General features: G+C 36.1%; 1 protein-coding gene and 1 long non-coding RNA gene across 3 annotated transcripts; one reads left to right on the top strand and one right to left on the bottom strand.

Moving 5' to 3' along the window:
* Positions 1–3,111: 3,111 nt before the first annotated feature.
* znf740b (zinc finger protein 740b) lies at positions 3,112–14,291 on the bottom strand. Of its 2 annotated transcripts, XM_082146269.1 has the most exons (7): positions 13,117–14,291; positions 10,999–11,159; positions 9,922–10,131; positions 8,010–8,144; positions 7,763–7,892; positions 7,552–7,670; positions 3,112–4,348 (listed from the first exon to the last, which is right to left on the bottom strand). In XM_082146269.1, the coding sequence occupies exons 2-7, from the start codon at positions 11,041–11,043 to the stop codon at positions 4,178–4,180; spliced, it is 810 nt and encodes a 269-aa protein (XP_082002395.1). In that variant the 5' UTR covers positions 11,044–11,159; positions 13,117–14,291; the 3' UTR covers positions 3,112–4,177. The 2 variants fall into 2 exon arrangements, with proteins under 2 accessions (XP_082002395.1, XP_082002396.1); XM_082146270.1 differs by lacking the exon at positions 10,999–11,159.
* Positions 11,166–13,714, top strand: LOC309481404. Its single transcript, XR_014200004.1, has 2 exons — positions 11,166–12,352; positions 12,383–13,714. It is a non-coding gene; the product is annotated as an uncharacterized lncRNA (long non-coding RNA).
* Positions 14,292–14,358: the final 67 nt, after the last annotated feature.

Below are 14,358 nucleotides of genomic sequence, written 5' to 3'. Positions count from 1 at the left end.
CCGCCCATAAGTTTCACCACAAGGCTACACCACTCCAAAAGAAGGAGCAACACTTCAATACCTCCCTTCCATCATTTTGGTCCCACTGTATTAATCCGAGCCTCATGATTGTAGCTGTATCCGGGGAAGACTGAAATTTTAATGAAGATGGCAACCTCGCTGACCTCTGCTTGGTTAAATATCATTGTTAATTAACGTGTAAAGGTACGCTGTCAGCAGAATGACCGATGGCTGCAGCGGCGTATAGAAGATTGATTAATCTACGAATTAAACTTTAAATGGTGCTCTACACGCGATTTGACGTGAAAGAGGCCCTACGATAAGGGTTTTGAGGACGGTTGCATGTGAAATTTGGACTTCAAATAATAATGTGTCGCTGGTATACGAATGGTTGCACATGCAACATCTGTGTGCTACAAAGCCAACCTTCAACAGTGTTTTGAGGGTCTCTCTCTTAACCGTTCGAATTGTATGAACGTAGCACTGCCATGTCTAAATTCTCTTCTCGTCCGCCTTGGCTTTGAGAGCGAGTGTGTTAAGTGCTCTCAGCCCACGGGTGTTATAAATCAGGATCAGCAGTCAGGCTAGAGAGGAGAGGACTATGGCCTCTCTGAAGCAACACAAAGCCAGACTCTTTGTCTAACTCTGTCTCCCTCGCTGGCAATGCGGCTTGAGCTGCCTTGAACGTTTCACTCCATTACATTTCTACTGGAAATATCAGTTCGTCTTGCCAGCGTTAAGCTCTTTTTTCCAATACAAGTAATTCCCTCATATTCCCAAACTGCAATGAAAGTTGCTTCTATAGTGGGTTAGTAAATACATACGCATTATAAAGAGCTAGTTTGCAGTCAAAATACAGCTAAACGAGTATAACTACACTAGTCCCAATTGTTTTGTCATTAGTAATATTTACATGACAAGGAACACAGCGCCCTCTACTGGATCATACCGAAACAGCTGTGTAATTTATATAGCATGTAGACCAAATATGTACATCTAGGCACATATATGCTAGTAATGTAGGTAGTGAATGATGACAGCGGAAATAAAACCCCAAAAAACTTTGCTAAATCATTTTAAGGACTTTTAAAGGATTTATATGACTTGTCACACAATGAAAGTTGGTGGATTACACCACCTGCTGGTAAGCATGCACACTAGCTTTCAATAGTTGGTGGCTTGTAAGATTTTTTTATTTATTTTTTTATAAATCCTTTTACTAAGCAAGGATGCATCAAATTGATTTGCAGGAAAGACATTTAAAAATGTCACTGAATAATTTTATTTTAAATAAAGGCCGTATTGGAACTTTCTAAACATCAAAAATCCTGAAAAAAAAGTTTAGTTCCCACAAAAATATTAAGCTGTTTTCATCACTGCTAATAGATTCCTGAAGGATCACGTGACACTGAAGACTGGACTAATGGCTGCTGAAAATTCAGCTTTGCCCTCACGTGACTAACTTACAGTTTAAAATATTAATTATTATTTCAAATTGTAGTAATATTTCACAATATTACACTGTAAAAAAAAAATTGCTGCGATTATTTATCACAACTTAAAATCCAACATTGTTTCAACTTTAAAACGTATGTGTTCATGCTTGACTTAAAATATTAAGTTTAGTTAACTTTAGTTAAGTTGGATATTTAAGTTACCTCAACAAATTTTAAGTTGTTATAACTAAATCGCAGCCACATTTTTTAAAATCTAACCATTTATTGAAAGCTATATAATCAATAAGTTATGACATGTTTTTGCATTGCTGACCTTATTTTGATGAGCCAAAGCAATGCAAAAACATGTCATAACTTATTGATCATTTAATTTTTTACAGGCAACGAATAAGTTTAGCACATATATTTTCACTCACCTAAATTTGTTTTTCATCAAATAAATGCAGCCTAGGTGAGACAAAAATACTTTTTACCGACCCCACAGTTTTGAATGGTAGTGTATTTCTTACAAAGAACATTTTATATTTAAAGGGATAGTTCACTTTGAAATTAATTTTTGGTATGTTTTAGCTTACCTCAAGGGCATCCAAGATGTAGATGTCTTTTTTTCCGCAGTAGTTTCAATTTTGATATTTTTAGGTCAAACCGTTCTTGTCTGTCAGATAATGCAGGTCGATGGTCACTATCTCAAAGAGCATGCACAGAGTCCAAATTAAAACAATTCCCCGTCGTCCAAATTAAACAATTCCCCATCGTAAGTACACATTGATGGCCTAAGACACGAAACGAGCGGTTTGTGTGAGAAAACGAACAGTATTTATATCGTTTTTACCTCTTATACACAGCCATGTCCAAGTGATCTGATCTGACGTGTACACAGACTGGTGCATAGAATATACACACTAGATGTCGCCTTGTCTACGGCAGTTCATTGGAACGAATGTCTTTAAGGCGACATCTAGTGTATATATCTATGCACCAGTCTGCGTACACGTCAGATCAGATCACTTGGACATGGCTGTGTATAAGAGGTAAAAACGATATAAATACTGTTCGTTTTCTCACACAAACCGCTCGTTTCGTGTCTTAGGCCATCAGTGTGTACTTACGATGGGGAATTGTTTAATTTGGACTCTGTGCATGCTCTTTGAGATAATGACCATCGACCTGCATTATATGACTGACAGACAAGAACGGTTTGACCTAAAAATATCAAAATTAAAACTACTGCGGAAAAAAAGACACCTACATCTTGGATGCCCTTGAGGTAAGCTAAAACATACCAAAAATTTATTTCAAAGTGAACTATCCCTTTAATGCATCTAGCAGATGCTTTTATCCAAAGTAACTCGCAGTGCATTCAATGTATACACTTGATCAATTTACTCCCTGTGATGACTTTGTTTTAATCAAAATTCATAGTCTTTGTGCTAACAAAGAGCACCATGCTCAACCACTTCATTAAAAAAAAGAACAACAACAAGTACAAATAAGCTTGTGTGGAGTAAAACAGAAGCTGGATTTTTTTTTTTTTTTTTTTTTTAGAAAAGAAGATTTATTGTCAATTTGAGGTCCTCACTAAAAGGTGTCTAACATGATAAGAATAAACTTCGCGTTAGAGATTGGTAAAAAATACCAAACAAATGGATCAAAATAATGTTCTTACAAAAACAAGTGTATTTCATTCTTTTAAACAATCACAATACAAGAACCTTTTACGGTACGCACTTAACGAAAGGACCATGCAAAATGTACATGTAAAAAAATACAGTGAAACTGCTGTCTAATACTACTACGGTTTCTAATTAAATTATTTAAAACGCTGAAAAAATATATTAACTCAAGCTCAACTGCGTCAGAAGTCCGTGTTCTAGGGCTGAGGTTGACGTAATATGAAACATAACGAGACCTCTGCGATAAACTAGCGGTTTTTATATAAACATCTGTCTCTCTATGAACTGTACAACCTGTTAAAAGGTTCGCTTTGTTATTCTTGGCTCGGCTTTGTCGATCCAGTGACTTTTAGAAGAGAAACTGAGATGCTAGCAGACTTATCGCATGAGTCACATCATACTGTGACGAAATTTGCCATTCATTCTCTAATACCTAAAGAAAAGTCAGTGTTCATGTTGACCCAAAGGCCAACTTCAAAAGCTTGACACCATAATGTAGCTCACAAAAAATGAGCTCTCCTGTGGATGTAGGATGGATGATGTTCCAGATGTTTCTGCTAAAACCGTAACAAGCCTGTGTAAAACGGTCAATGGTCACGAGCCGTTATCACAGTATGTAATGAGAATAGGAAATGATTAATTGATGTGCACACTGAGAAAAACGTATCCTACCAGAATGCGTCTACTGTCACTACGGCTAACTTCTCTGATCGAAAAGGCCAAGTGCTAATGGCTCAAGATGTTCACAGGTTAATATTGTAGCACTGAGAATCCCAACAATCTACAGCGCTCCGAAGGGAACTACAAAAAGGAAGTGATTCTAAACTACCGGACGTCGTTATTGCCTGGACTGAATGCACAACTAACCCGCCTGCTGATCACAGTACCATCTAAAAATACAAAATATGCTATTTCCCAGAGTCCACTGAGGTTGAGCCGCATGGATCAGAGCTGGACATATTGGAGTCTTTAATCAGTTTACAGGTTCAATCCCCCGTTCAGGTGGTGTTTGCTGGGAAGAGGTTTGTACGAGCGATCGGAAGGCGTTCACACCGCCAGCCTGCTGTTGTTTGTCTGCAGTGGGCTCCAGGACGCCGTGTGCTGGGAGGGGTCCTGAGAATATGGCCGTCCCTCACAGCACGGCTGGTTCTCCTCTTTAGGGATGCCCACGGCACACAAACGTCGATGCCGTAGTAACCGGTCGGTTCTGGAAAAGTTCTGTGTGATAGAAGGGGTTCGGAGTTAGTCCCATTTTTGACAAGAGAAGACAGGCGGTTTTATGAACTGGTTCTTTTGGATGTGCTTTTAATGAACTGATTCACTGATTCTCAAGAGTCAAAAGCTCTCGCATGCCATTTAGGGTGTTCTTTTGTTGTAAACACAGTAATTATTTGGTTTCTTACTTCTGTAATCACTGTGTATTCAATTATATGAATTACAGAGTGCATTTAATATAAATGCACATTACCGTTCAAAAGTTTGGGGTCAGTTATATTTTTTTATGTTTATGTTTTTGATATGCATGCTTTACCAAAGCTCTTTTTTTAATAGCAAAAATACAGTAAAAACAGTAATATTGTGAAATATTATTTCAATGCAAAATATCAGTTTTCTGTGCAAATATATTTTAAAATGTAATTTATTCCTGTTATGTAAAGCTGAATTACTCCAGTCTTCAGTGTCACATGATCCTTCTGTGCTGATTTGCTGCTCAAGAAACACTTATGTTAAAAAGTTGCTGCTTATTATTTTTGTGGAAACCGTGACACATTTTTCCCCAGTATTCTTCAGTTGTGAAGTTGAAAAGAACAGCATTTATTTGAAATTTAAATCTTTAGTAACATTATAGATGTCTTTACTGTCAGTTTTGGTTCATTTAATGCATCTTTGTTGAATTAAAGTATTACTGACCCCAAAGTTTTGAATGGTGGTGTGTGTGTGTGTGTCCAGTTTTGAGAGTTTTTTTCTTGCAATTCTGAGTTTAAATCTCATAATTCTGAAAAGAAAAATCTGAATTGCGAGATAAATTTGTTTTTATTATTCTGTCTATTTTAATCAGAATTGCGAGTTTATATCCCGCAATTCTGAAGTCAGAATTGTGAGATAAAAATGTCATAGGTATAAAAGTTATCAATGCAAAATGTTATAGGTTTAAATATTATTTCATGATGTAATACATTATGTCCCCTATGAACTGCATATTTGAATATTATGTATATCTATTGATTACATCAAATTCATGCTTTAATAGTAGACTAATCATCGCAGGTTTCATAACGCAACCATAAACGTCTACGTAATCTTCAACTTAATCCTTAATCTTAAACACTTTGAGTAACAGTACAAATGACATTTCACAGTTCTCTCATAATCGGGCTGAATCTGACATAAATTAGCCATAGTCGCTAATAAAAGTTCATGCATTAAGATGGTCACAATGACAGCAGCAATAAGATAGGTATTGATTCATAAAATCAACATGAAATCAAAACTGACCATATTTACTTTCTATTCATTCATGTTTCTGGTCTTACTGTGCACAATTCATCCAGTGCACGTCATTCCAAATAAAAATGTATTAATCTGTTCTTCTAAATGTAATATCTTGCTTTTCCTCTTAAACAACTTTTCTTTTTTTAGCTACCAAGTTATCTTACTTTTCAGCTCCTCCCCTTCAACCACCTCTATCCATTCTGAGAACATGACCACTTTTCATGATCAGATCGATTCCTGATGTTTCACTGAGAATTATGAATGTAAAATGGGTTGTGAATAGGGCTGGGTACCGAGTTCGATACTTTTTAGGTACCGACCGAATTGCCTCGATACTATCGAGTATCGAAAAATTACTTGTTTTTCAGTACCAGATTTCGATACCTAAGGGGTTAACTCGTCAACGTCAGTGCTCAAACAAATACATATGAAATGCACAACGACACGCCTAAAGTCGCTCACGCACATACACGCAAACTCTACACACACGAGACGCGCGGAACTCTGCGCACATACTCATATGAGACGCGCGCGCGCACACAAACTGTCCACGCACACATTCTCATATGAGACGCGAGCACACACACACAAACTCGCGCACATACTCAATGAGACGCGAGCACACACACTCACAATACCTTAAAGATGTGGAAAAGCCGATCAAAAGTGTGGCTACATTTCTCCATTCTCGATGCCAAGCGCGCGATGCAGTATTTGCGGTAAAATAATTTCTGCAAAGACGGTACCGCGACAGATATGATGAAGCCCTTGACAGTGCACGGAGTAAACATAAGAGCAGAAAGTTGCTCCGTCTTCGACTGGTAACTGAAGAGATACCTGTTGATCACTCTGACAGTGTTTATATTGCAATAATGACCTACTGAATGTACACTGCCGTTCAAAAATGTGTTGGTCAGAATTTTTTTTCAGTAAGGATGCATTAAAGTTATCAAAAATGATGTGTAATGTTACTAAAGATTTCTGTTTCAAATAAATGCTGTTCTTTTGAATTTTTTTATTCATCAAAGAATCATGAAAAATGTATCATAATTTCCAAAAACTGTTTTCATATTTCTGAAGGATCATGTGACACTGAAGTAATGATTTAGAAAATTCAGCTTTGACAACACAGGAATAAATTACATTTTGAAATATATTCAAATACTATTTTAAATTGTAATACTATTCCACAATATTACAAGTTTTACTGTATTTTTGATCAAACAAATTCAGGTTTGGTGTGCGCAGATATGAGTATGTGCGCAGAGTTCCGCGCGTCTCGTGTGTGTAGAGTTTGCGTGTATGTGCGTGAGCGACTTTAGGCGTGTCGTTGTGCATTTCATATGTATTTGTTTGAGCACTGACGTTGACGAGTTAACCCCTTAGGTATCGAAATCTGGTACCGAAAAACAAGTAATTTTTCGATACTCGATAGTATCGAGGCAATTCGGTCAGTACCTAAAAAGTATCGAACTCGGTACCCAGCCCTATTCACAACCCATTTTACATTCATAATTCTCAGTGAAACATCAGGAATCGATCTGATCATGAAAAGTGATTTCATGATTTCTTTATAAAAAAAATATTTTGTTCCTTTGTGCTTTTTTTTGTTCCTTTCTGGACTGACTAAGGAGCATGAGTCAAACTGAAAAAATAAAACCAAAGTTTTTCTGAGGTAATGTGTTATGTAATCTTGTTAAAATGGATTTCATAAAATTGGTATCGAAAAAAGTATCGTTCAGGAACCGGTATCGAAATCAAGGTATCGGTATAGAAATTTTTTGAACGATACCCAGCCCTAGTTGTGAATGTCATTTGCTGCAGCCTACATAATGCTAAGCTCCCATTATGAAGCCATTCGCTGTCCTATCATAAAAACACAAACAACTCTCTGTGAATACAACTGCCTGTTGTTTGTCACGTCTCACCTGTTGGCAGCGGTCACACTGATAAGGCTTCTCACCGCTGTGAACACGCTTATGTCTCTCCAGGTGGTAGCGCTGAATAAACCTCATGTCACACATATCACATCCGAACGGCTTTTCCCCTAGGACACACACAGATGTACACACATTTACTCAATGCATCTCTTTATATGAAACGTAAGATGATGTGAGAGCGGAGCGGCTCGTGGCGTACCCGTATGGGTGAGAATGTGGCGTTTGAGATGGTAACTACTGCGGAAAGCACTGTAGCAGTGCTCACATATGAAGTTCTTCTGCACTTGAGAGCCGAGTGAGTTATCGTCATTAACCTCAGGAATCTCCACCTTACAAATACAGAAGAAAAGAGCAGTCAGTCAGGATACGAAAACAAGCGGAAGTGTGTAAATGTGATAAACAGGCACACTTGCAGGGCAATCCTGCAGACAGATTTGAACGCATGCCTGGGGCTTTTCTCTCAATTTGGTGGGAAGTCCAGACTTCCTGTTCTTCTTCTTTGGCTGCACGTTCTGTCTGGCTTGCATGTTTTTTTCATCCAAGAGCCTGGATGAGTGAAACTCTCCATCTTTGCGGATGAGCTGCCCCCAAAAAAACAGAGAATATAAGGTCACCGGATTGAATGAAAAATAACATTCAAGCTATTCGATGTTAACATTCACATTAAATCAGTACACAGTTTCAGAAGTTCTTTTAACAAAATATATCCAGCATCTAGAATTTAAATACAAACCACCATTTAAAGGACAAGTTCGGTATTTTACACTTAAAGCCCTGTTTACAGATCGTATCTGATGAAATAGAACGGTTAGGATAAAAATTTGGACACATGCTCCTGTCCCGAGAATTTTAGGTTTATTTCGCGTTTGTGGACCTATTTTGCCAAACGCGTCACACCCGTGATTCTTCCATTGAGAGCTTGAATAATAGACACTCCAGCCCAGTTGGTGGCGATAATGCACCTTTGCCAATTGCAAGCAAACCACGGGCATTTCATTGAATACACAGAAGAAGCAGAAGAAGAAGCGGCGGAGTAATACCGTAAAGGTGCAGCGGTCTCACAGCACGTCCTATTAAGTCAATGGAGTTGGACAAAAACTACGATAAAACCTGTTGGAATGCATCTTTTTCAGCAATTTTTGAGTGAACATATCAGTGAACACCCCCTGACCACTCGGTGAGTTTCACGTCTTTGTAAACGAAAGTTTAATGTGTTTTTAGGACGGAATCTTCCAGTGCACATAGACAACCATTGTGGGGGTGGGTGAAGCGAAATAAACCTAAAATTCTCGGGACAGCAGCATGTGTCCAAATTTTAATCTTAACCGTTCTATTTCATCAGATACGATCTGTAAACAGGGCTTTAAGTGTAAAATACCGAACTTGTCCTTTAAAAGTTTAGGGTCCGTAAGAATTTTTGGTAACACTTTCTAATAAGATTCATTAGTTGACTACATTAGTTAGCATGGACTAATAATGAACAGCACTTATACAGCATCTATTAATCTTTGTTGATGCTAATTTTACCTGATTAAAATCGTGTTGACGTTAATGCACTGAACTAACATGAACAAACAATGAACAGCTGTATTTTTATTAACTAACGTTAACAAAGATTAACAAATACAGTAACAAAAATGTATTGCTCATGGTTAGTTCATATATTAATTAATGAACCTTATTGTAAAGTGTTACCGAATTTTTTTAATGTTTTTGAAAGTCTCTCATGTTCACCCAGACTGCATTTATTTGATCAAAAATACAGTAAAAAAACAGTAATAGTGTAAAATATTTTCATTTTCTATGTTAACATATTTTTTAAATTGCATATTATTCCTGTGCTGGCACAACTGAATTTTCAGCATCATTACTCCAGTCTTCAGTGTCACATGATCCTTCAGAAATCATTCTAATATGCTGATTTGATGCTCAAGAAACATTTATTATTATTATCAATGTTGAATTTCTTTGTGGAAACCATAATACGTCTTTTTTCATGATTCTATGATGAATATAAAGCACACACAAAAAAAACGCCTATACTTGAAAATCTTTTTAAAATGAAAATTCTTCATAACAGTATAAGTGTCTTTACCGCCACTTTTGATCAGTTTAATGCATCCTTGCTGAATTAAAGTATTTAAAAGTAAAAAAAAAATCTTACTGTTCCCAATCTTTTTAATAATGGTGTACATTTATGCATTTGGCAAATGCTTTTATCCAAAGCTTCTCATATTGCTTTTCCTGGGAATTGAGCCCATGAACTTTCAACATTTAAATTAATAGTTAACCAAACAAATTAAAAACTCATTCCAAGCCCATATGACTTTCAATGTGATCCATGTATTTTTCTCTTACAAGTGGTGGGCAGCTGACTCCTGAGGGCAGCACCATGTGGCCGTGTTGGCTGTGTGTGTCCTGGTTGTGGTTCTGGCTGTGATTGTGGCTGTGATGGTTTTCTCTCTGTCCCTGGCCCAGATGAGAGCCCATCTTCTTATGGCTGGACATGGAGCCAGCCTGCATGAGTGCCATGCTGGACAGCACCGCTTCACAGCCCAGCAACCCAGCCTGTGTGGCACACAACACAAACATACACTTTTAAAAATTATGTCACTAATCTGATATGTTGGACTTTTGGCTTGAAATCTGCCACAAATGTGACCCAGTTTAAGACATAATTAATACTTTTCAGTCAAGTTAATTCAGAGGTCACAGTGCAATTATGTCAAGAACATGTCCAGGGAAAATTATACCACAAAATATAATAATAATTCATAATTTATCATGATTTTTTGTAATTATTATTATTATTATTATGTTGCAACATAAAAATATCAATGCAAAAATCTTAATAATCCTAAAAATGCTTTTAATTTTATTTCTGCAAATATAATATAATATAAAATAATAATTTTAGGATTATTAAGATTTTTGCATTATGACATTTTCATAACTGAGCAAATAAAAAAATTATCAGTCCAGTGTTTTCTTTTTAAATCTAAATTATATTATTTAAAAAGATGATTTCCATTATTGCAATAGATTATTTTTTCAGTGTACTGCATTAAAAATATACTAGAACAAAGTAAAAAAAAAAATTGAAATACTACAATGATGTATACATTCATTTTACTGGAGAAATGTGCTTAATTATCATGAAAATAATCATTAAAAACTAAAAAATGCTTAATTTTCCTCATGCTCAGGGTGAAATAACTGACACACATTCTGGACAGTTTTTGTGAGATCTATCCCATTACTCTTAAACACTCGTGTAAAAGTCTGGTGTCACAGACAGAGTCAGACTGTGGAAGTGAATTACAAAATGTTAAAACACAGAAAAGTCAATCAAAAGAAAATGAAGGATATCTTTTTCAAACAAATGTGGACAAATGCAGAAAATGCAAATGAAGAAGAGAAAAAAAAAACACTGACCCACTTCATGTGATCTCGCACTGAGCTGTTGGAAAGGTGTGACATCGCTGTGGGGAGAGTGTGTGTGTGTGTGTGTGTGTGTGTTGGGGTACAGAGAGCTTCGCTCTGGGCAGCGAGAATGTTTAGAGACCACACAAGCCCCAATCATCAGGGGCCCAAGCCTAGAAACAGAAGGGGGGGGATATAAAGCCAGGGTAATATCCATCTCTGTCTATGATGTTGCCACACATCCAGCCCACCACTAACAGAAGTTGTCAACCGTGGACAAATCACGGCTTTTATTCGCTAGAATCAGACATTTTCCATGTCTGCATTGCCAAACTTTTGTTTATATAGGCTTATAGGGCTGTGTTTTTAAAGCCGTACGAGTTTGGCTTCGGCTAGTCACATTTCCAGGCGTCAAGAGTCCCTAAATGACATCTGGAAACAAACCAGCTCAAAACTGAAACCGAGTGGAGTGGATTCTCATTGGTTCCGTCAAACTGAAATGCTAGGAATACATCCGAGCGTCTATGCCCTGTTGATTTTGGATTTGGTTGGTCGGATTCTGGGATTCACTGGAATTAAAAACAGATTTATTTCAACCACCATCTTCCCTTCCACTGCATATTCCCGTGCATTAGTCTGACTAACTCACCCTCAAAGATCCAGATGAACACAAATATAAATAAATGAACAAAATGAGGCATGGAAGCCATGGATGGATAGTGCACTGGACATGGACAGTAATTGCACTACACAAAATTAACATAGTATGATTGCAATAAATCAAAAGACATATAGATCAAGGTGAGTGGGTGAATATTGTATATTGTGATGTTCAATAGCATTATTTGGCTCGTGAGTGGATTTGGCAACCAACTATGTTGGTTAAATTAATTTCAGGACATAGAAAATAAAATTGCGTCAGTCTTATCACATGGCAAACAGAAAGCAATCTAAAGCAAGCCAAAGAAAACAAACTTTACGAGAACAATTCAATTGCATCTATGTGATACACTCCATAATAACTCATTTAACTGCATTGCAGACATTTTAATTTCAACATTTAGCCTACTAATACATTTTTAAAAACTAAAGTGGTGTCTGTTAATTCTATTTAATGGACTTGAGCTAACAATAAAGCGTTGAATTTTTATAAAGTAACGGTAACAAAGATTTATCAATACTGTAACAAATGTATTGCGCATTGTTAATGAAACTTAATGCATTGACTAATGGGACCTTATTGTCAAAAATGTTCCCTATTTCCCTTTAGCAAAACATTTGAATTAAAACATGAAAAGTACAATAATTTAGCGTTAACTTTATTTATTTGTATGTATCGGTAACACTTTACAATAAGGTTCCATTAGTTATTGCATTAACTAATATTACCTAACAGTGAGCAGTACAATCGTTACAGTACTTATTAATCTTTGTTAACATTAATTAGTAAAAAAAAATTACTGTATATTGTTAGTTCAGGTTCATTAACTAATGTTAACAGATACAACTTTTGATTTCAATCACATTTAAGTAAATGCTGAGATTAACTTTAGCTCAGATTATTAAATGCTTTAGAAATATTTTTCATTGCTAGTTCATGTTAGCTAATGTAGTTATCTAACGTTAGTAAATGAAACCTTATTGTAAAGTGTTACCAATTTATCAAATGTATTTAAAGTTCTTTATTAACTTGTCCATGTGTACAGTTATTCTGTTCCCACTGTTCATAACCAGTGTCTATTGTAATGGACACCAGAAATAACTATTACAATAATCTGAATCATATAAAATAATACATTTCACAACATGTCTTAATTTAGAGTATAGGTAATGCATTGTTATATTTGTTCTCTGTGTCTGTGGAACATAATTCAGGTGTTAACGAGTTAAAAGCAACAAAGGGCGTGAATTCAGATATCAATAATCTCAATATGAGAGTGAAATGCATTCTTCTTCAGTCTGTAACTGTAAACACATTACTGATGTGAACTCCTCCATTCATCCCACATCACAACAGGGCGTGAGTTCATCGTCTATTTAACTTCACATTTCAGAGCGATTAAGTATTTTCTTAAATGCTGTTATAGGTTTAATAAACGTAGTATCGCAGCCTGCACGTATTTGGTTTACCTTACTCTTCTTCTTCTACCGTAGCCCAATATTTTCTTGTCGAACAGTTTTTTTTTTCTCTTTTTTTTCCAGTTTACAAACACAGGAAACGTTACCGGAAGTGCTCTCTGGGGAGAGCATGTGTCACGTGATCACCACACTGGCAAACGATTACACGCTTCCGGTGTAAATAAAGTCCACGAGTGTTATGAAGAAATGTATTTTATTCATGTGTAAAATGTTGAGCTGCTTGCAAAATTAGACTTTAAAAACGGAAAACATATTTTTTAATCTTTATAACGCAAACGTTCTTGTGACAAATATTGGTGTTTTCATGTACAAATCGCAAAGCAAAATAAAACACACAAAAAACCTTTAAACTTAAGGGAAAATATTCAGCCTATCACACATTGACCTACATATGACCTATATACCCATGTATTGTGTTGAACAAAATGACAAATTATCACAAATTCTTATTAGTCACTATATAATCATCCGATTTTTTTTTAAATATCCTTGGTAAATTATGGACAGCAAAACAAATCAAATAAATTCACTAAAATACACATTTTTTGCATACCTTAATGTAAAACTACTTTTTGGAACAGCACACACAAAAATCACCCTATTATCTGACAGATTTCACTGAAATGAGTGTCCTAATAAATCACACCTGTCTCTGTGACAGCCCTAGGCTCTGAAAAGGGGACCGGCCCAAGCTTTAGCCAATCAGAAATGCTTTCCGCCAGTAAATCATTTTTGCCAATTCAGGTTTGCTGACATCAGGTTTACAGACAGTTTCAGCAGTGGTTCTCAAACTTGGTCCTGGACATTTTGGATGTCGTCCTTATTTAACACACGTGATCTATATAGTCAGCTCATTAGTGGAGACAGGTGTGCCAAATGAAATACTTACACTACCAGTCAAAAGTTTGGAATAATTCAGATGTGTTCATGTTTTTGAAATAAGTCTCTTATGCTCACCAAGGCTGCATTTATTTGTCCAAAATATAGTAAAAACAGATATATTGTTGAATATTATTACAAATTAAAATAACCCTTTAAAAATGGGATTCAAAGCTGAATTTTCAGCATCATTACTCCAGTCTTCAGTGTCACATGATCCTTCAGAAATCATTCTAACATGATGATTTGCTGCTCAAGAAACATTATCAATGTTGAAAATAGTTTTTTGAAAACTGCTTGCATCCTTGATGAATAGGTTTTTTTTTTATGGAAGTGTATCTAACGTGTCACAAA

This window comes from Leuciscus leuciscus, assembly GCF_965113295.1.
Source record: "Leuciscus leuciscus genome assembly, chromosome: 18".
NCBI lineage: Eukaryota > Metazoa > Chordata > Actinopteri > Cypriniformes > Leuciscidae > Leuciscus > Leuciscus leuciscus.
Note: the sequence above shows the minus strand (reverse complement) of the source record. Positions and strands in the feature narration are given on the sequence as shown.